Source organism: Pygoscelis adeliae, unplaced genomic scaffold (genome assembly GCF_000699105.1).
Source record: "Pygoscelis adeliae isolate BGI_AS28 unplaced genomic scaffold, ASM69910v1 Scaffold402, whole genome shotgun sequence".
In the NCBI taxonomy this organism is placed as follows: domain Eukaryota; kingdom Metazoa; phylum Chordata; class Aves; order Sphenisciformes; family Spheniscidae; genus Pygoscelis; species Pygoscelis adeliae.
Window position 1 is genome coordinate 2,199,054 of NW_008824411.1, and position 22,761 is coordinate 2,221,814.

At 41.5% G+C, this 22,761-nt stretch overlaps 1 protein-coding gene across 1 annotated transcript in view; it reads left to right on the plus strand.

The window, feature by feature from the left end:
* Window positions 1-22,761, plus strand: part of FPGT (fucose-1-phosphate guanylyltransferase) — a 35,850-nt gene that overhangs the window by 1,410 nt on the left and 11,679 nt on the right. The window contains exon 3 of the mRNA XM_009320668.1: window positions 2,980-3,090. Within this exon, the coding sequence (XP_009318943.1) occupies window positions 2,980-3,090 (111 nt within the window). The remainder of the gene's footprint in view (window positions 1-2,979; window positions 3,091-22,761) is intronic.

The following is a 22,761-nucleotide window of genomic DNA, read 5'->3' on the forward strand; positions in this document are numbered from 1 at the left end:
AGTACTGCTTCGTGTCAGAGGCTATTTTTTATGTTTATATACTCAGTGGTGCATAGCATAGGGTTGTTGGGGTTTTTTTTTGCAACAGGAGAAAACAAAAAAAGGGACTCATCTAGTTCTCTGGGTATCTGCCAAAAGCTATAAAATAAAAACAAACAATAAAGACACAAGCTGCTTCTAACTCCCCGGGCCAGGTATTAACCAGCCACAGTATATCAACCCTAACCATTGCATCCTGCCAACACAAACATTTGTCCCCGCCTTGTTTCTCCATCCTCTCAAAATCTGAGCAATCTCATATGTCCTACAAGCACCTCTCCAGGGTCAAGGAAGGCAAAGTATTTTGGAGCAACGAGTGCAGGCAGACCTCTAAAGCACAGGAGAACAAGATGGTTTCTCTAGTGAACAAACCACACATGACTTTATGTAAAAGCACCACTTGAGAAGAGGGGTGATGCACCCGGTTGGCTTTCATTGCCCTGGCAAGACAAATTCAGGCTGGACTTGTGTTGGGACAGTTGGTATTTTGACAGATGAAGCAAGTGACCTTGCTCCAAGAGCTGTGCCATCGCCTGCAAGCGTGGCAGCAGCTTCCCGTCAGCAACGTGCCAGCCAACCAGCAGGTGCAGCATCAGTTTGGACACCCATGCCCCATACAATGCAAGTGACCTCCACTATCAGGATGGACTTATATAAAATCAAGTATGCACCTTGATATCTAGGTAGCCTTCCTGTAGCCTCAAAAGTCAGAGTCACTGACAGGGAGCAGCATGAAGTGTGTTTTTTTGAAGGAGCCTCTCATAAAAGAAGCTGCCAATCCGCCCATTCTGCAGGCAGCACTGACAAGCCCCAAAAGCAGAAGAAAAACTCTTTTCTTTCCCTCTTTCCTTCCCTATCTTTGAAGGAAAAAGTCCCCAAAAAACATTAGTGCTACCAGTAGCAGAATAATGTATTTATAATAAATAAGTGTAACAGAAACAAAAGCCATGTATTAAAGAAAGTACAGTATTGAAAAGAGAAAAGGAAAGTGCTGGCAATAAACAAAAAATAAGAATATTGAAACTACTGCCAAAAGCAGTACAAAATAATCATTCATGTCTTCCTGCATTAGCATCACTTTTCAGGGAGTATATCTAGAGAACGCAAAGCACACAAGATTCTGTTACAAAAACCCTCATTTCCATACAAGTACGAAGCTACAAGGCTAGACCTCTGTGGGTCAGAGTCCCCCAGCGATGCTGAGAGCTGGCCTTGCTCAGGGTCCCTCCAGGTTGGGGCCAAGGTGAGCCCCTTGGCTGAGCCACAGCCTACCATGGCATCTCCCCGCAGCAGGCAATCCACAGCGCTCGGTACAACAACCCAAGAGGTGGGATCCTTGGGTGTTTTTAAATAGCACTGCAACACAGGCTATATAAAAAAAAAACCACCACAAAAAAAACCAAAAAAACACCACCAAAACACCACCAAAACAAAAAAACATTTCTCAAGGTGCGTTTGATCTTAGGGAACTTGAATCAAACCCTCACTGTAGTATTAAACTAAAGCATGGGTCATAGGCCTTCGTTTTCCTGGGGGAAAAAACAGCCCCACACCCCTGCCTTTCTCATTTGTGTTTCAGGCCCGAAAAATAGTCTACAGTCAGAAATAGAGACTTTCTTCCACTTACTGCACACTTCACTGAATTTTTTCTATTGAGCTTCTACAGTGTGCTGCTTAACAGCAAATTCTAAAAGGATTTATTAACATTAAGACCAATAGTTATCAAATATTCAATGATTATATAAAAAATAGATACTTGTAAACAACATTGTAAAGATCACATTTTGGACTTCAGTAAGCATTTCCTTCATACTTTCTAAAGATTTTACTTTTTTTTTTTTTTAAATAAAGACTGAATATATGCTGCCATCTACTGGAAAGTATAAATTAATTAAGCAAAATTTAAGTGTTTTTCCCAAAAAACTTTGAGAGGGAATCAACTTTACTTCCCTGCAGTTACTCTGCTTAATTCAAAAGGACTAACTCTGTTGCTTCACATTAAGCATATAGAAAGACTAGATGTAAAACAGTGAAAAAATAAGCTAAAACGCTAAACAAAAAATTACCTAATATGCCTCAAAGGTTTGTTTGCCCCATACTGGGAGCAAAACTCCCTGCAGAAGCTCTTACTCACTGCACCTTCTGCAATTTTCTACTTGTTGCTATTGAGGACAAATAGGCAAACTATTTTTTTCCTGAGCTTTTAGTAAGTAAGGTATTCGGTGGGATTCATGCATTATAGTCTCAGCACACTCCTTACAGCCTGCTAACTCTGAGAAAGAAAATGGATAAGAGCTTCAAAGCATTACTAGATGCCAAGTATTAATGTTAACTGAATTTCTTCCCCACTCAGACTGATGCTTCTCACCCTGCTCTTCAAATCAGCAGAGGATTAGTCCTTGCCCTTCAGCATCTGACTCATCTTCCTCCATGGTTCGTGCCGGTGTGCTTGACCATGCCGGCGCTCCCCACCAGCACGGGGAAGGCTGCGGCAAAAGCCCCATGGCCCAGGGAGCAGGCGGCATGCCCGCACCGAGGGGAGAGATCCCTGCTGCTCCCCCGAGAGCTGGAGCAAGCCCACAGGGTCAGAGCATTCCTCGGGCACAGCTCCGTACCCAGCCATGCATGTACCCTCCGCAACGTGGCAGTTCAGCTGCAGAAAACACACTGTATTTGGGCAGCACTTGTCAGGGCTGTTGCTTACAGTACAGGGGAAAATAAACAATGACTATTTCCGCGGGTGTTAGTAGGGCATATCCCAAGCATCCTTTGTCCTTTTAAAGTGAAACCTCCAACACTTTTAACTTGCATTCCTAAATTATGGTCTCTAAAGCCCTTACTGGTGCCTCAGGAGGCTCACACTATTCTTCTTATTATTGTATTAGTGAACCACTAAAAAACAGTTGTTTCTTCATTTTTTGTTTTGGTTTTTTTCCCCAGGTTAGAAGAGGCTGTAGCTGCCAATGCAACAGGATGCCAAGCAGAAGCAGTGACACAAATGAGAGCTGATGCACAGGAGACTCCTCACTCGGATGCAATTGCAATTGCCTGGTAACTCCCATTCCTTTTGAGACAACCAGGGGGATATCTCAGGTATACTCTGGGGACACCCCGCCCCACCTTAGCTACCCTACAGTGCTAGAAGGATGCCCAGACCTGGAGCACCCACCCAGCCTTTCCTATTAAGACAATGCAGCTTTTCTGGCACTGGATAAAAGAGAGGCAAAATAGTTAACTAGAACTAGAGAACGTATGGAGGACAGGAAAGACATGGCAATAAGGTCTAGACGTGAACATTAAAAAAAGCACAAAGTATTATGTTAGTAAAAAGTGCTTACAGAAATAAGAGCTGTCTACAGATTCATCTGCAAATTCAATATATCTGTTAAAGAACAGCACTGGGGAAGAAATAGAATAATCTCTGTCAAATGAATTTGGGAAGGAAACAATAGCGGATGAGGTACAAAGATGGAAAAGTACAAAGGGAAGTAAAAGAAGCCTTAAAGGACTTTTCTTTACTATTCATTACTATTTCATTACTATTCCTTACTATTCATTACTGAGTAACCACAGCTATGATTACAGAGGTTATTCAGGTAAAAAGTATCAGTGAAAAATTTGTTTTGAAGGAATCTGGGAATGTTAAGTACACAGTCCAGTATGAAGGGGCACCAAAAGACAGTAAATAGCAAAGTAATCGCGATGCCCAACAGGATAAATGCCAAGAGGGTCTCAGCTGTGGGGTGCACAGTGGGAGGGCACTGACCAGTTTAACTCAACACACAGAGAGATTAGGACCCATAGCAAGGGAATTTCAAAGCCAGCATTTAGGAACAAATCCTCTTATGCTGAAGAAGAGCAACAGGCAGAGAAAGAATATGGGCTAATGAAAGCAGGGTCTTAGCAAACATTTGGCCTAACACTCTTTAAAAAGGGAATTATCTTTGCAGCATTGGACAGCTCGAACAAACTAGGCATGATTTAGCTTTAAAATATCATTACCAGGTAACTTGATTTACTGAGAAGATGAAAACAAACTCTTGTCTGAACAATTCAAGGAAAAATATGACCAAGAAAACTGCCACAAGCAAGTAGCTATTAACTACCAAAGTACAGTGATTCATTTTCTCCAAATATGGAGGGTTCTGTAGAGCTCAGTCCATAGCAAGCTGTACTTTCCAGTCCCTTTGCTAGTAATGTGAAGGACAATGCAAATCTCACATAAATCCTGCATGAGCGTGGTGCACTGGAGGAGGCGGCCCCCACCAGCCTCCTCCCTGACTGCACCGATCCAACTGGGTCCTCCCTTCCTCACCAGACCACTGCGCTCGGTGCCCTTTTCCTCTTAAATAGCACAGACAGCACTGGTGTCACCAATCAGTGCTTCTCAGCCAAATAAACTGAAATAACGTCCTGCCCTTCCTTCAGGGGAGCGCTTCAGTACCAGCTGAAAAGCAGCAAACCCGACCCAGTGTCCTGTGGATGTGTCCGTGGGCACTCACATTGCTGCCCAAACCTCCTCTCCTCAGGGGAGCAAACTCTCCCACGCCACAGGTGGCAGCTCATGAGCTACTCCCGGCCCAGCTGCCGGCAGGAACCGCTGCAATCACCATCTCTTGCCTGCCAAGGCGTCAGCACCCGGTAGTTTGTCACCATCAGGAGATCAGAGCTAATGACAAGACCTGAAATGCCAAGGTGGCCAGATGCAGGATGCACAGGGGAAAGGTTTTAGTGGCTTACACTATCAAACCGTAGGATTAAAAAAACCTGACTTAAGGTTACGACTATTTATTTTTCACTGAAAATTAACTTTGCCCGTCATGAAGTTGTAAGCAACTTTGTATTCACAGATAAAGCTCGTCAGTGGGATTTGATTTCATTTCCAAGTTCACATGCATAGCAGGTCAGGCTGTGAAGTTAGAAATAAGGAGGTAACAGAGATGCTTACCCAGCTGCATCCCTGCCCGTCCAAAAGCCACAAATTCTCCTGAGAGCTAGGTGCATTTGCTGCAGCTACCATCACTGTTTCAGATGCAGCTGAAACCTTGGTGAGACCTCCTGGCCCTCCCACAGCCTGAGGTGGGTGAGAACAGGTAGAACAGTCCATTTCAGGTGAACCCACCTGCTTCCTTTCTGTTGACAAGCTGCGACGGTGGCCTCTGCAATGGAGGAGGCATCAGCACTGGCACCGCATGAGCAGCACGGTGAGGGGAAGCGATCACCGTGGAAGACGAGGCAGCTTCATTTCCAGGAAACATTTTATGGAAAGTCCTTGTATAAACCTGCACTGCTCTCACCAGCTGACTGAACTGCACTGCTCCAAGGTCCCCATCAGCAGAGCTGCTGCTTGGGCGGAGAAGTCTCGTGGGCTAAAAATTCTTCCATGGCCAGCCAGCAAAGGATGCTCCTGTCTGAAGAGGAGATGTGTGCGCTTAGGGGCATTCACGCTCTTCGCTGCCAGCCCACCCTGATCCTGGCCCACCACCAAGGCCGAGGGCTCGCAGGATGAAAGCAGCACGTCCAGAGCAAAACAATGCTCACGGTCAGACACGTGGGGACACGGGCACTCGCAGCGTCTTCACGATGCTACTGTTGCACCCCAGGGAGGGCAGGAGCTCCCGGCAGAGCCGCAGCAGGGCTGGGCAGGCACTGGCGAGGCCGCAGTGACCGTGCCACGTTGTGGGGCCGACCCACGGCCAGCTTGTGGCTGAATATGCCTTCACAGCACTGGCATGCAAAACCCCTCCGTGAGCACCTGAAGCCACTGGACCTGCACATCCAGAGACCCACCGGACCGACCCACCTCGCCTCTCGGCCAGCTCACCTACGCCAAAGAAATGGGGAAGGCAGCCCTACCCCTAATCTATTATTTAACAGTATAGGCCAGCTTTGTATTTATTTATATACATATATATAGTGAGACTTTTTTGTTGGTTTTTTTTTTTTTAATTTATAACAGGTATTAATGTATGTTTAATTTAAACATATTGCCCCGTGGGACTCATTAGCAATTTAACAAAATGCCTGGGTAAAAATGCTCAGCAGATAAAAAGACAGAATTTTAAAATATTGTATGCCTACAAAAATAATCTAGATGAATGATGAAGGGTGTCAGAGAACTGCTCGACCACATCAAACAATGAAAACACTCCTGGAGATGGGCTATTTAAATATTAAATAAATACCCAGAATTTCTGTAAATGCTGAACAGGAGATATGATGAAATGTTATTTTTCCTAATCTGTTCATACTGTAATTATGGACTCCATACTCCAGCTAAGAAGATCATTTATCTTATGCTGAGTATTTGAATTGCTTTTTCTCCAATAAATTACAGACATACCTTCAACTGGTAACTAAGCACAGCAAAGAAGTTTCAGGCACAGCTGATATGCTTGCAAAATATTTAACATTTGTCTAACGTGATTTTTACAAAATATTTAATCTCTATTTTTGTGAAAGCTTTTTCTAACCAAATTATGTATTGCTAAAAAAAAAATAATGGATTCTACCCAGAAAGACTAATTTTAGGAGGGAAAAGGCTATTTACAGGCAAATATTCTGAACTGTATTCCTTTTCTTATAATACCACCAGTGGTGTTAATACTAATAATAATACATATAAGTTATTTTTCCGTTATTTGATGTGGGGCCGAGAGGAGGATTTCTGTAGCGTGGCCACCAACACGCATCAGGTATATTTCCAGAGTGACAGTTACACAAATAATTTATGCAAAATAAACCTGAAGCATAAGTAACTGTATGTATGAAAACAGGGAAACCAATCAAAGTAGAAAATACAGTAATGACAGCAGCTAGGAAAAAATTACTGTCTCAGAAGTGGGCAGAGGGAAGGTGACAATGCACCCCAGGGGAAGGAGCAACGCCGGGCACTGCACATCCCGGGGGGAAAGCCTCTGCTCGGCACCCGCAAGGAGCTCTAGTCAAGGCTTTGATGTATATTTTGCCACCTTAACAATGTAAGCATTTCCTCCCATTATTATACAGTATTAAAAATCCAGTTCTAAGAAAAAGGACAGGTAACTGCACAGATTTGCAGTACTTATTTTATCAGCGTAAATATTTAATGCCACACTATTCAGTCTGAAATACCAGATATTTACTGTTCTGGGTGGGATTACAGAAAATCTAAGATAAATCAGACTATAGTGCGGTAGTTAATTTTTTCTGTTTGTTTTAGCTAGGCAAATATGAACAGTGGGTCTAGTATTACAGTTCTATAATTTCTAAGAACAAGTGCTTTTTCATTGTGTCTATGTGAGAGCTCAGTTCAAATCATAAAAGTGACATGAAATTTCAGCATTTCCATAAATATTCAGCGTTTGAACATGTTTCGTCTGAGGCATCAGAGTCACTATGTGTCTTCCACTGGAAGCACAGGTTACTGCTTCTCGTACTGCAAATGTATTCCTGGTAGAGAAACACAATTTGATAGGATTTGGGTTTCGACTGATTATGTGGAATAATCATGCTCAGAAACAAATGCTTGTGCTTGTTTTAGTTAGTATATTATACTCTAGTACAACAGTTAGTGAAATAATACACCTGTTTAGGGATAAATCTAGCAGTGGGAGAAGCCTCACCAAAGGATTTCCTCCTCAGAGCTGCAGCCTGTGTGCATTCAGAATCATATCCACTGACATTTGTGACAAAAATACGCGTTTACTGATTTGCTCATTTTACAGCTAGAAAGAGACTATTACAATTATCTAGTCTGACCTTCTAGATAACCAATTTTCATCCTGTGAGTCCCATATGAAGCCCATAATTTCTGGCTGACTAATGCAGAGACGTCCATCCAATTTGATTTAGTGACTCCGAGTGATCGACCACATCTCTAAGTGAGCTGTTCCTATGGCAAATTGCACTGGCCATTAAATAACTGCAACTTACTTATTCTCCAAATTTGCCTATCAGCTTCCAGCCACAGAAAAAATTCTCCACAAGGTTCTCACAGACCAGGATCTTGTCACCTCCTCACCATCTCTTGGACAAGTGAGACAAACCCAGCTTCTCCCATCAATTCACATGTCTCTCTGTAACGGATTTATCTTTTGCAACACCATTATTATTTCTTATTCCACTTAGCCTGAAGAATAAACAGCTTAACGGGCATGAGCAGCACTCTATGTTTTGTGCATCATTTATTAATTTACTATTCATCACAAGTATAAATCAAAAGAGCACAGTTGATGGGCTTTGGTGACACGGAGGTCATAAATCGAGGCGTCAGTGACACAGCTTACTTCATCCTATAGAACTTTTACAAACACTAATGAAACACACAATGGAAATGGATTATCTCATCTCTCAGATCCAACCAACACAGAACTTCACATTTTTTTAAAGTCAATTTTCAGAGCAAATGGCAACTTGTAAAGTGCCTTTGAAAAGAATACTTACAAATAAAATTATAAAAGAGTAATTTCTGGGTATAGAGAAAAACTGTATTAAGCAATTTACTTTTACCATTCATTTTTAAAAATTAACCTTGCTGGCTCAAGTTCTTATCCTAACTGAACTACGATATATTCCAAAATACACAGTGACAAGCTTGATTCATTTTTTTTTGGACCCAAAATGGCTTAAGTTAGGAAACACTTAAAGTTTTGCAAAACTAATTTCAATTCAGCATTCAATTTAACAATGTACTGTGCAACACATAAATAGATTAAAGTGCTTGTCTCAAACCTAAGCAAGGTATTACTAAGCGAATGTTTTCAGCAGCAGCATGGCAGAATATAAATACTCATTATTATTTTCTGTTATTCAAAGATGCAAAGGAAAAAGTGAGCCACCTGCTTATTTTTAAGCAAAGCTCCAACCCTGCAATTTTCTCTTATAGTAAGGGCAAAGTGCAAAGCATCCCTTCTCCCAGCAGTGCTGGAGAGTGGGAGTTTCCATACTGCTGCGTGAAGTGGGACCCATGCCCAGCATTTCTGGATCCACCCCTTTGTGCACGCACTAGGTATTTCCCCATAGAAGCAAGTATATAACTACACAAGCTACTTGAGTCCCAAGATCATCTCACTCTTCCAATTTACAAGAGGAGTAGAAAACATTACGTTTCTTTCGGGTTTGCATTTTTTATTTTAGAAGAGCTTTTTCTTTACAATACTATAATGAAAAGTTTGACTTCTTTGTGAAGCTGAATATGATTTATCTGCGATTTGGTTTATTCCACAACCAAGTACTTACTGAAACTATCCATCAAGCATACAGATCTAATTAAGTATACAAAAATAATCTCCTTTTGTGCAATACATTCACATTTACAGTATGGAGTGTTAAGAGACACACCTCTCATCCTTAAAATTTTTGATCAATGGCTAATATTTCTTCATTTGTTCTCTATTCTCCTGAACAGTTCTTTGTCTTTTCTTTAAGTTATCTTCACGTTTCCTCCATCTGTCAAGCCTTAACCAAGCCTGTGTCAAAGCAACACGTCAAGCACTGAAGTCTTGACCTAATGAACACTCAAATGGTTTTTGTTTCTTGCTTCCAGAGAACCAAGTATATGCCTTTGCCTCACATTTTCAATAATCTTGATCTTTTCATCTGATGCTGTTGTAAAGCTCTTTCAGTTCCCAAGACCTCCTCTTCACATTTTCTGAATTCTGCGTTGTTTCTATTCAAGAAACTCTTGAAAATACCATTTGCCTTTCTCTGTGTCGACTTACGTTTGTGTAACCCTGTGCAGCACTTGAGTGTAGCTGTCATGTTGTTCATTCTTTGAGTAGCATTATTAGCAAAATAAAATGGGCCAAATCTTCTAGATCCACGCACTCTAGCAAAATAGCTCTTTTCTAAGTTAACCGGGTGGTGTCCGGCATCGTCCTGCAGAGCAGAACAACCGTGCAAATAGGACTTGTAGAGCACTGCAGGCAGCCCGTTCACCCTGCAGGGATGTCAGCTCACCTCTTGCTGCTGGAAAGGCTTCGTACAGCTGGAAAGGCCGAATTTCATTCTGTTTGTTTCTCTCTATCAGTGTTTTCCATTTTCAGCGGACCTATGAAGAAAACAATATAGTATTAAATCCAGTCTTTGGAATATAAAAATGTACAATTACAAAAATTCTCATTTTTTCTTCGAATTTAGTATTTGCTGACAACAGATTTGTTGTATAAGACAAGTCACTGTCTTGCTGTGTTGAATTAAATACCATAGTCCTTTGAAATATGACAGGTTGTCCTCTATGTACTCTGTCACCATCTCCCAGAATCTGCAGGTTCAAACACGCCGATGAGACTACACCATGGCTTAAAGTAAAAAGCCAGTAAGGAACTTCCCCTGAGACAGCACAAGTGCTTACTGTGACTATCAAGATAATGTCCAGCACTATTCCCACTGAAGTCAAATCAAGCCTTTCCATAAACAATTTCTAGACCCTAAACTCTATAAACAAAGTAAGTAGAAATGAATAATTTCCTGAAAGTTTCACAACTTCCTACAGTAGCTGCTTTTTTAAATAGATTTTAAAAAAATCTTCTGACAATGCAAAATTCACTGCATAAAATTGTATACAAGTAGAAGATAGTAATAACATAAATGATGTTGCTGCATGTCCATATTTGAAATGTGTTCCTTCTCTACTGGTACAATAGTTCTTCCAGTATTTCCCTTGAAATTATGCATCAGATTTATGTGAAAACATATATTCCATCTACTATATTCATAGTTAAAATCCAATTTTCCTGTTTTTATAATCCCAATATAAATCAGACTAAAATAGTGTCTATTTTACTTTATTTATGAGGAAAATTTTCACAGCATGACCATATACAAGACTGTGAATTATTTTTGCAGGGGATTTTGTTTGCAAAACAAGTTTTGTTTCCAAGACTGTTATAAAGCTTTGGTTCTTCTCCTTGTGTGCCATAATAAAAAGCAATACAAACAAACTATAGCACTCCAAAAGTTACAACGCATCCTTCTTCTGCCTAATTTTTTGTACTTTCCACTGATAGTAGAGGTAGTGTGAATAATTAATCAAGGCTAGATTAAAAAGGATTAGCCTTTCCACTCTCGGTACGACCATCCCTGCCGGGATGTTCTTCTGTTCAGGGAGGGAAGCTGGAATTTGGACTGCTCTTCCCAAGCTCACGCTGCTCACTGCCAAGAGAGAATTGCCAGCACGCGAGAGATCCCCAGCCTCCCCGTATTTAGTCTAAACTTCATTTACTCCTTCAACGCTACCTAGATCAGAGAGGTCGAATATCTGTGGCAAGTTCAGATTTTGTCCGGTGACAGGACACTATTTTCTGGAGTCGCCAAGCCACCGCAGTTTCACAAGCCTTTGCTGGAAGGTGCCTGCCTGCCTGTACGCAGCCGGTCAAGGAGCAGCCCTGGTGAGGAACTGGCTTTGTGCACTGTTACTTTATGAGGGACACCGGGCAAAACCATTGGGCTCCCACAAACACGGATGTAATGCTGCAGAGAGAGAAACCGTAACTCAAACATCTCCTCCCTGTGGGGCCACCAGCAACAGGGGAATGGAGAGGTGAGGAGCCTCTCGGGCTTGGGAGGGGGCAGCTGTCAGAAACTGGGCTGCAGAAAGGATAAAGTTCAGGAAGATCATCAAGTGAAGGGCTAGCTAATGTTAATACTTCAGAATTGATGTATTAACTCCTAACTGCTTCACACACATCCTCATTAGCATAGTTTTACTGACTGGTATTTGCAGTATATATCCAAATGCCTCCCTAATATCTAATGACAGTTTTATATTATCCTGGAAGATGATGCATGATTTGACACACATCAGGCATGAATATGAGGATTGGTGTTAAGAAGAACTAAACACAATTAGAAAGTCTTTTTTTTGCAACTGAAAGGATAATCATTATCATCTTTTCAACATTTGTGTAACTACGGCTGTATGTTTTATAAGCATCAGCAAAATTGTCATATTTGTATCCAAACGTTTTCATTAACAGAACATAAAGGAATATCGCAGGCCATAATACTCAGAAACAATCAGTACAGTCAGGTTCAAAACAAACTTACTTTCTAGCCCACAGTACAAAACCTCCCCAAGACATGACCCAATCCGCCGCAGGAGCATGAGGCCATGCCGCAACTGTAGGAGCCAGGCAGGCATCGGCCAGCGGAGGACGCCGGGACACCCCAACGCCACGCTCTGCCGCGGCGCAGCAGGGGCTGGGGCTGCAGCAGTGCCAAGCAGAGCTCACCCTCCAGCCACCTCACGTGGACATAGCAGACATGACAGCGGTGGCATAGGGACACAAGGACGAGCCCTGCATCAGAGTAAGGTGCAGGCGTAGGGGGTACGGCACAAGGCGGGACACACCAGGCATGGGGACGTTTCTGGGGATAACTCTTCTTGGGCCAGGCACAGCATGCCAAATGCAAGGTCTGCCTCAGCAAAGCCAGGACATTTCACAGCCGCGATGCCAGCAGTGCTGCCACTCGCCTCGCTGTGCGTGGAGATGTGGGGGACGGCCCATGCCGCCTGCGCCACGTTCCCCAAGCCCGCGTGCCACTGGGAAGCAGACAGGCAGTGTCGTGCCACATCACAGGTGAGACAAGGAGCCAAGTGACCCTCTCCCAGCCCCTCAGCCACGCCACAGCCCTCTCTTCCATCACCCCCATCAACAAACCCCTCCTTTCACTACACTTCTGCCGCTTCCCAGAGGCCTTATGTTTTCTTCCAAGTCCAACAGTAATTTCTTCATCCCAGGGGAGGAGGAGGCTGAAAGCACAGGAGAGACCAAGCAGACCCCACAGCTCTCGTGCCAGCCCCTGGCACCGGGGCAGTGGTGGCAGCACCCAGCGTCAGCCCAGCACCGCTCCAGAGGACCACCTCAGCCTCAGCGTGGAGATGGCAGCAGCACTCCCAACCTGGTCAGACCTTCATGAGAACAGAACACAATAATCCCTACCACAGTCAATCCTGACCAAGCTTTTCAGCTACTGTATCCAAAGCCAAACACAAAAGGAAGAGTAATTTGATCTTATTTTTCCTAATATGGACAAAACCCAGTGTTTTCACCACATTTTACATTGGAAATAGCTAACCTTCTACTAGAATTAGACCCACAAATGTCTGCTCAAATGTCGAAGCTTGTGTTTGCCAAAGCTTAACCCACCTGTAGATGGATTTCCATCAGCTGGGAAAACAAGGGGTAGGACCTTGCCCGTTGTTTCAAGGCCGGCCATTCCCACGCAGAGACATTATGAGAAAACTTGAAGTAACTGATGAAAACGTGAAGTATCTCGTTGCTGGATCATGACTGTCCGGTTTGAAAGCATTTCAAATCTTACATCAAGAGTAATTGCCCTTTACAAAATATTCCCCTAACAAAATCCTGCGCTTTCTCCTATGATAAAACTAAACCAGTACACACCTGTTTTAAGACACTGTACCTGTCTGTTACACCAACTACTCTTCCACACATTTAAACAAAACTTCTCAAAAGGCTATTTCATTCATATTTATAAATCCTCAAGACCATTATTGCTACAGGATTTAATATAAATTAATACCTCAGTGTACTTAGCAGAGCCAGTTCCACCCCTCTGCTCAATTGCTCCTATAACAGCTGCAAGCTGTCAGGGTGTTTCTTGCTGTCTTACTCAAAAACAGTACCAAGTTACTCCTTTCCAGAGTTCAAAACTTCATTTAGTTACAGTTTATGCTGTTTATGAAAACTCACTACACTGGTTCTAGACCTGTGCCAAGATGCATTGCTGCACTGAAAGAACAGTGGCAGTTTTAAACTCAAATAATTCACAACAGAGAGATAGAAATTAACCCTGTGCATCATGGGGAAGTTCTGCTGTTCATTTGCTTCTCTCTACCCTTTACTTCAACTCCAGCTATAGCATGTATGCAACAAACAGCAGGTTAAGAGCAAGGCAATGTGTATGTGAAACCTTTAAGTCACTTGATTGAATGTTTTTGCCTGATCTACTGAAGCCAGTGACCAAATTCATAAGAACAATGCACAAACCTACTCCTCTCATACTTCATCATATACTTGTTAAAATACGTGAAAAAGAAAGAGCAAAGTTTTAATAAAAACTTTCTTATATTAAGGTCAGATATTTCATCATTATCAAAGATTTGGAAGAAATGCTCTGTGGACTTTTCTGTTCTTTTGCAGCAGTAGAAAGCAATGTAACGTACTTTTTCTGGAAAGACACCTGACAAGAAAAAACCCAAACTTTAAAGACTACATAAGTGGTTACTTTATTGTGTCTATCACTGAATACTTGGTTCCCAGAAGCGATGGCTGAATCCACCTCTTCAGTAAAGTTTGCTTATCAGGTTCAAATAATAATAATCAGCATTGTTAGTTCAAAATTAATCATAATCTCACTCCCCATTACGGCAGGAATTTTCTTTATGAAAGTCATTAGGAAATCATAGAATATAAGCCCATTTAAAGAAGGAAGAGAGTGATGTAGATAAATCACCTACAGAAAAGAGAAAGGACCAAATCCAACAATTCTACCAACCCTCCTGCTCTGAACTTCCCTTCATCTTTCTCACCTCCTTTTTCTGCCATATGGCCTACATGGTATAATTTTGTTATTTTTAAACTTAAAAAGAAAAAAATCCTAGTTCTGTTCTCTGAGGTGAAAATTATCATTAACTGAGAAGAGCAGGACAATACCATCCTACCTTGAAACTGTAAAGGGCAAAAAGGTGTTGGAAAGGCAGAAAAGCAGAAAAGTCATATCTAAAAAGGAAGCAAACTTTTTCTTCTATTCATACAAGAGGATTTTCTAATGCTCTTTATACTTGATACCACTAAGAAGGTACAGCAGTTCTTATTTAGGCATTGTAAAAGATGGTGTATCTAAATACGCGCCTTGTGCTCAGTGGCAGGGAGCTCACGCAATAACAACTAATACAGCAAAGCACTATATATGCATGGACGTAACCTAGAGATGACTGCAATAGATAAACACACAAAATACCTGTGTTTCAGCTGCAGCAGCAATGGGATCATACTGCAGTAACAGTACAACAAAAATTACCCCAAAGCCACCCCCCTACAGTAACCCCCTCCCTCTCAGCTCCCCTGTGACTCCAGTCTGCCATCGGTACTTCAGGAACTTACTTTCAAGCACCAGGACATTTAAAGGCCAGCTAACTTATCAAGGCTTCAGATTTCACATACATAAATACAGTATTTAAACCTAGAGATCTACCTCTATCTTGTATTTGTGTCATATGTCCACATGACTGTAAGAAAGTCGACGGTGTCCTAGGATGTATTAGGAGGAGCGCTGCCAGCAGGTCGAGGCAGGTGGCTCTTCCCCTCCACCCAGCACTGGTGAGGCCACCCCTGCAGTGCTGTGTCCAGTTCCCCAGTACAAGAGAGACGTGGACATACTGCAGAGTCCAGCGACGGGCCACCAAGATGCTGAAGGGACTGGAGCATCTCTCCTATGGGGAGAGGCTGGGAGAGCTGGGACTGCTCAGCCTGGAGCAGAGCAGGCTCAGGGGGATCTCATCCATGTGTATAAACACCTGCAGGGAGGGTGCCAAGAGGACGGAGCCAGGCTCTTCTCAGTGGTGCCCAGGGACAGGACCAGAGGCCACGGGCACAAACTGACACACAGGAGGGTCCCTCTGGACATCAGGAAACACTTTTTCACTGTGAGGGTGGCTGGGTACCACCAGGGAGGTGGTGGAGTCTCCATCCTTGGAGACATTCAAAAGCCATCCGGACATGGCTCTGGGTGTCCCTGCTTCAGCAGGGACGTTGGACCAGATGACGTCCAGAAGTCTCTGCCAACCTCGACCAGTCTACGATTCTGTGACAAATTCCTATCTGTAGTCTCTGTTTTTATCAGACTTTCTCAGAATTCTTAGAATGGTTCTTTCCTCTGTTGGCAGAGTTCATTTTTCTTAGAAAAAAATGTTTTTGAATAGTGCACTTACCGTTTCCCAGATGAATGCTTTTCACCCTTAGTGTTCTGTTCTGATTTAATGATGTGGTACATAAAGTTTTTCCTATCACACGCTGAAGGTGTGCTTTGACTGTTAACTCGTTTATCTTCATCTCTGACGTAATGCCTCCGCAGCGGAAATTCAGGCAAAGGAATTCTACTGTAAAAACAACCTTTGTGACTATTTCACAGGGTATAAAGAAGCAGGTAATACTCAAAATTGGAATAAAGCAGAGTTAATTCTTTTGTTGCAGCTGAAATTAAGTGAACCACCATACTGAAATGTTTATTTAATGTTAATGTAATATCTAGTCTGAAAATTTAGAAAATTTAAGAAAATCCATATTTAAACTCCTCAAAACTTATTTAACATATCTCAGCAAGATGGATGAATAATGAAGGATTTTTTCCTACACAATCTGCAGTGATATATGCAGAGTCAATACAAACACAAACGTCTTCTCAGATCCTTTGGGCAAAAAGTCTGCCAAGCTGGGGCGGACTGACTGGCTGCCATCAATAACAAAGAAAATAGGCTATAGAAAGGTCTACTTACATCAGTCAAAGTTAGACCCATCCAAACTAGGAATTGCACAGCCTTCTCGTGAGGTGAACCTGTCTGCTGAAAAGAGGAATCTGCCCCAGGGTTACTACTTGACTTGTCATATAGTTTACTTTCTTTTTATGGATGTTAACATGAAAAATACAGTAGTCTGGTAAACATGATTGTCTTCCCTCTCTTTACCTATTTACAATCAATAGTCATACTTAGGTATAATGAGTCATATATTTCTTCTCACTTGAACAGCATTAGACATAACCAGTCTTATATAGATACAGTCCAAGAACCGATGACAGTGATAACAAGAACTGAATCCATGATGTATCATGAACAGAAGCAATTTTTCCCACAGCACTGTAGCACCATCGTCAGGCAATGAGAGGAAGTCTTCCTGCTCTCTGGTCCCAAATTTACTCCATCTCACTGTCACAAAAACCCAAAGCTCTGTTTATGCCCCTTCCACCCTTGTCCAGGGTTCACCGCACGCACAGAGTGGATTCTCCCACTGAAATCAATTACAGGACCTCACCCCATGTAATCTAGTGCAGAACTGCAGTATTAACTTGGGGTTTCTCTGAAGGATGTTTAAGCCCAAGGGTGAGATGCTAACAGAAAATATTCTTTCTTGTTTAAGATCAGTGGCTACGTTGGAGTGCTGGCGTATGGTAAAAGCCACACGTCTGTTCAAGGTGCCAGCAGTAATCTTGCAAATTAAGGACCACTAGTGAGCCCCATTTCAGCGCCAAATAAAATAACTGAAACTAAAACAGAAATAAAAGCTCCCATACATTATGGACAAAGCAGCAAAGTTTCTGAGCAGAAAGAAAAATGCCTCCTTGCTCTCTGCTAGCATTTTAACAGGGCAGCACACTAGCAAACGCGGTCGGTCTAACTCAGGGCACACTCTCCAGACCTCTAAGGAGGCTTTATTAACCATCTTTAACAACGATCATTTTGTGAAATGGCAAAAAGTGCATCTCATGAAACCAATGAGATAATACAGTCTGGAGGATCTTTAGAGGAACCTAACAGAGGTAAGCAAATGAACAAATAGCAGCTGGTGAAATTCAGTGTTGATAAATGCAAAGTAATGCACATTTAAAGGAATACTCTGATAATATTGATATGTTCTGATAATATGATGTTATTGATAAACTTCCTTGATTTCTAAAATACCCATAAAATCATGAAAAGAAACAGTGCACCATCAATGAAATAATGTAACAATAATATATAATAAATTAGTGCCATAGAAATTAAACTGGCTACAGTAACACTTTTAAGGTCAATTGTATATTCTCACCAAGACTACTGTTCAGTTCTGGTTATACCAACTAGAAAAGATGTGGTGGGGGAAAAGTTCACTTATGGAAAATGGAAATTATATAAGGCATAGATAAGCATTCAAATGAAAACCACAAATATTGATAAGGAATAAAATAAATACAAATGCACATTGAAACAAGTATTCAAATAAATCCTCTAAGGATCAGAAAGGAGACTGGAGGTTCCCACTGTTTCCCATAGCACAAAACAAGCAAACACAACTCCATTTAAAAATGCCAAATCCAAAAGTGGTCAAAAGAACAGCCTTTAAGGAATGCATAATTCTGCCTGTGGAAGGGTGGGACAAGCAGCATGGCATGGCGATGGGGAGAGGAGCACTCAGCCCCAGGGAAAGGAAAGCCCAACCTCTTCTCCCCCAAGTCCACAACTGCTGGGAACTCAAGAGCGGACACTCTACAGCAGCATTCTCCTTATATTACTGGCATACTGCCTAAAGACAGGTTTTTAACATATAAAATGTTAAACATGGATTTCCATGTTTCATGCCCATATGTTTCCATATGTATAGCATATGAAAATAAGATAAATTCTAGAATTATGATTTTCATGAATTTTCTTACTCTTCTCATGCAGCTGGCACTCGAAACTGAAAAAGACAGGTTCATCTTTGGTTTAATTTAAATCTGGGTTTGTTACTGAGGGAACATCAGTCATTCTAAATTAATTTTACACAGGTATTCCTTGCTTAAATGTAGAGACTGACTTTAATGTATCAGAAATGAGAAAAATTAGCATGTTTTTTATAAGAAGATATTTTTTGTCCTGAAAGGTTTGGCTCTGGTCTGTTACAAAAAGAAGAGTTTAATCAAATGAAACATTGCCTGGAAGAGATCTTCAAATTTCAAGGAAACCCTTGCTAGTCACAGTTAATATTCAGTAAGTATAAAGAATAAATATATAATTTTTAGAATGTAATGTACAGTACTTCAAAAAGATTGACAAAACATTATCTGCAAAGGACTTCATATTAACATAATAATGAAACAGTTTTCAAGCCATTATGGAGACACCGAGGTTTTATGGTAATATGTAATATGGCAATAAAAACCCATATGAAGCATGAAGAACAAAAATGTTAAAGGTCCCTGCTTTGAACAGCTATTCGTTTAAGAGTACAGCTGTGTTTAGGAATTACAGCTACTTGTCTCTGTCTGAAAATGATTGGGGCATTGGCACCATTTCCCTTCTCTCCTGGAATGACAACAAGAGACTTGGACAGAAAAGTCCGCAAGTCTTGTTGCTTTGTAATAAACACAGCTCGGCTGCTACACTGGGATAAATAAGACAATGTGCTTTATGTCCAATTTGCAGAAAAATGTGCAAGCTTTGTCACTGTGGCAATGATCGTACTTAATCCTGCTATCTGTTTTAAGACCCCAAAATTACCAGTGTACAGTAATGCTCCTTGTACCTGTTTGAAGTCTTTCATATCAGGCACCAGATACAGCTGGTAAAAATTAAGCCCACGTCCTCCTTGGAATCATGTCAGCACACACGTAATCTCCCAGCAAAACATAAAAGCAAGGTATCATTTTTCTCCTTTCGTAACCTCACACCACCTTACAGGTGTTTGACAAATCACCCTCTCAGTGTTGCTTCGCACCCACCTGACTTGGGGACAGAGCCGCTATTCCACCCTGTCGAGCTGTGTCTTCTGCTGTGGGTTTCACTACTTTTGCTGCTACGCTGTGCTCTCCACTTTCTCCCTGCTGCCTCTCCTGCTCTCCCTCCCCCCACCTCCCATCATTTTCTGCTCAGTCTTCTGACACACTGCTGTGTCCTCCAGGGCCTCCCCAGTGTCTCCCACCCATTCCACGCACGCTGCCAGGTGGGATGAAGGGATGCTGTGCTGTCACCAAGGCGCCTGGCTTGCTCTGCCACCTCTGCAGCAAGCTACTCACCCCACAGCCAGCTACGAGTGGACGCTCAGCCGTGCTGTGGAGCGCTATTCCAGGCAAGCTCACCCTGGAGCACGCAGCTGAGGGGGGCAAGCTCGCCCCAGAGCACGTGGCCGAGGGGACACCTGCCGGCAGCCCCCACCTTACAGGACCAGTCTGATGGCCCGGTGCCATTGGAAGTCACCACTAACCTTGCATGCTTATCCTCCAGCCATGTGGCGGTGGTGGCTTATCCTCCGCCATTATACCAACATTACTAATTATGAGTTAATAAAAAATTGCAGACTTTTTTTTTTTTCCTGGATCTCTTGGATACAAAGTTACCATAACTTGAGACTTATACAAAATAACAAGCAAAATCAGGCAGCCCATTACAGCGGAACAGAAAATTCTGGCGATATTATTTCTCCATTTTAAGGCTTCTTCCCCTCAGACACCCAGAAGACATTTTTAAGAGCTGCAGCTGGTTCGCGAACTAGTGAGGTGTCCTACCTCTGCTAACGAAGACTACAGCTCTTCAGATACTGTGCATCAAACAGCATGAGCAAAATCCCTTCCCATCATTTCAAACGCAGCTTCTGAGACACCAAAGGAACCTCGCAAGGTTCTCCAGGTACCCACACCGATGTCCTAGATGGTGGTTAATAACCAGCTCCATCAGCTTTCCCCGAAGGCAGCACACTACTCTGCATACCCACAGCATTAGTGTTCCGAGATTGGTTTTAATTATGTAGCTAGAGTGAGAAAATGTCACTCTCCCAGAGGAAAACCTTGATCTTTCAAAATAATACAGATGCTGTCACTCTTCACAAGCTTAGTAGTTCAAGAAAACTATCACTGAGGCACAGAAATTCTTTATCTTTTTTATTTATCCACTAAGTAAAAATAGACTAAAGTATTGCTGAAACAAACTGGAATAAGAAGGATCAATAGGCAGAAAAATAATGCCATGATCCTCTGTCTGTCTTGATTAAAATTCTGACAGACATAATACAAATAAAAAATGATCCTCAGGAAAGGAATGTGAGTTGAGGAAATAGAAAAAAATACCAAAAAAGATCCAATTATAGCACCAATCGTGAAGAGAGAATTTTTCACACGATCACCCAAAAGGCAAGTCTTCCTCTGGAAAAAATAACCCCAAGAGCTTTTAACCAGATATAAAGCAAACACAACATCATTTAAAGACAGGAACAACAATCTATGCAGGGTAAATTCCATGGGCCTCAGCTGTCACTACAGAAAGGTCAAGGCCAAAACTGACTCTACTATACTTGAAACCACAGTTCTGCAAAAAATTGGTAACCGAAGCTAAGGCTGCACTTAAACCACCACCTGTTTTGGGGAGGGAAGGAGTAATCTATCCTCAAAACCAATCTTTTATTGTCTACATTGAACGATGTTGAGTAACTGTGTATTTCACCTCCTCCACAGGCATTCTTCTGCATTGCTGCCTCACTTGCTTATGAGAGCACGCTTTCATTGCAAGGAAAAGTGCATAAATATATTACAGGTTACCAAAGCTTGTGAGAATCAAGAGAAGTAAATTCTGTCAAATGCACTTAGCCCCCCTCTTCCCCCTTTTGAAGAATAATACTACTTTATTGTTCCATTAATACATTCTTATACTAGACAGTAGAGATGGTAAAGAAAAAGGGTAAGGTACAACCTTGTTCCAGAAAGCTGTGAGAAAATAGCCTACTTCATGAAAATAATAAGACAACAACTATATGTTAAAATGTCAAACTGCAGAAAGCCTCCAGGCCCAGGAAAATTACTCCAATGCAAGTACACAAGTAATGGTGGGGAATAGCACAAATTGTTGTACCTGGTAAAAGCACAGCTAAACATATAAGCTAGAGAGAAAAGCACACAAAATAAACCATGTCACCTACAGAGTTGGATGCACTACACTGACTTACCAAAAAAGGCTTGAATGAAGAAATGTTTTGACCAACAGAACTCCAGCTATTAACATCTATTAACTTCACCAAGCAGTAAAAATGCATGAAGTCTGGATAACTTCTGTGAATAGTTTCAGCATTGGGATCTGACAAAACACTAAAATCCTGACATACAAACTTTTTGATAAAGTCATCCAACTGAATAAATATAGATATCAAATACTTCCTGCTTTTTAATATTATTACTGGAGTCATTGCTCTTATAGTTATGAAGCATGGGCAGTTTTATATGCAAATTAAGTTATTTTACATCTTCACAGTGAAATACAATCAAGTTCTTAACAATGTAAGAGATAAAATCATTACTGCATTTTCATTTTATCTGCAGTAGAGATGCTATTTACAGTACTTGTTTTCTGCCATTCACCTGACTTTAACAAATTAAGCTAAAGATGTTAGTAAACAAATGCTGAGATTCCAAAAGTTCATCCTCAATGACAAAAGAAATATCTTGCTGAATGCAGCGTGCATATAATTCTAATACATATAGTTCTAACATAACGTCCTTGAAAGCGTATGGTATGAAAGATACCAAGTTCAGAGTTGTGCTGGCTCAATGTTCTGGCTCACAGTACAGTCATTGTGTATTTTTTTATTCTGAGGTAGTATCTCATGTTACCATACTTTGGGAAAAGCAAACAACATAGAAATTTTCATATCTCATAACATTAGTGGATTTACCTAGCCTGTAAAATCAAATTAGGTTTATGTCAAGTAAATGCATGGTCTGTTCTATGCACAGAATTTCTCATACTTCTTTTTTTACTTCTGAAAGTATTATTTTAAAAATCACTAGCATATTTTAAACTGTATAGATTAAAAAATGATTGACTATTAACAGGCCCTTGAAATTATTTCCGTAAGTGCTAGTTTTGTTACATCAAAAGGGACCTGAGTAAAATTGAGTGATCACTTACAAAAACATGGTCAGAAATTTTAAAAGAGTTTAAATGGTTTTGGTGGTGTCTTTGCTAACCTTAGTCACCAAGGCAACGATCAATTTACA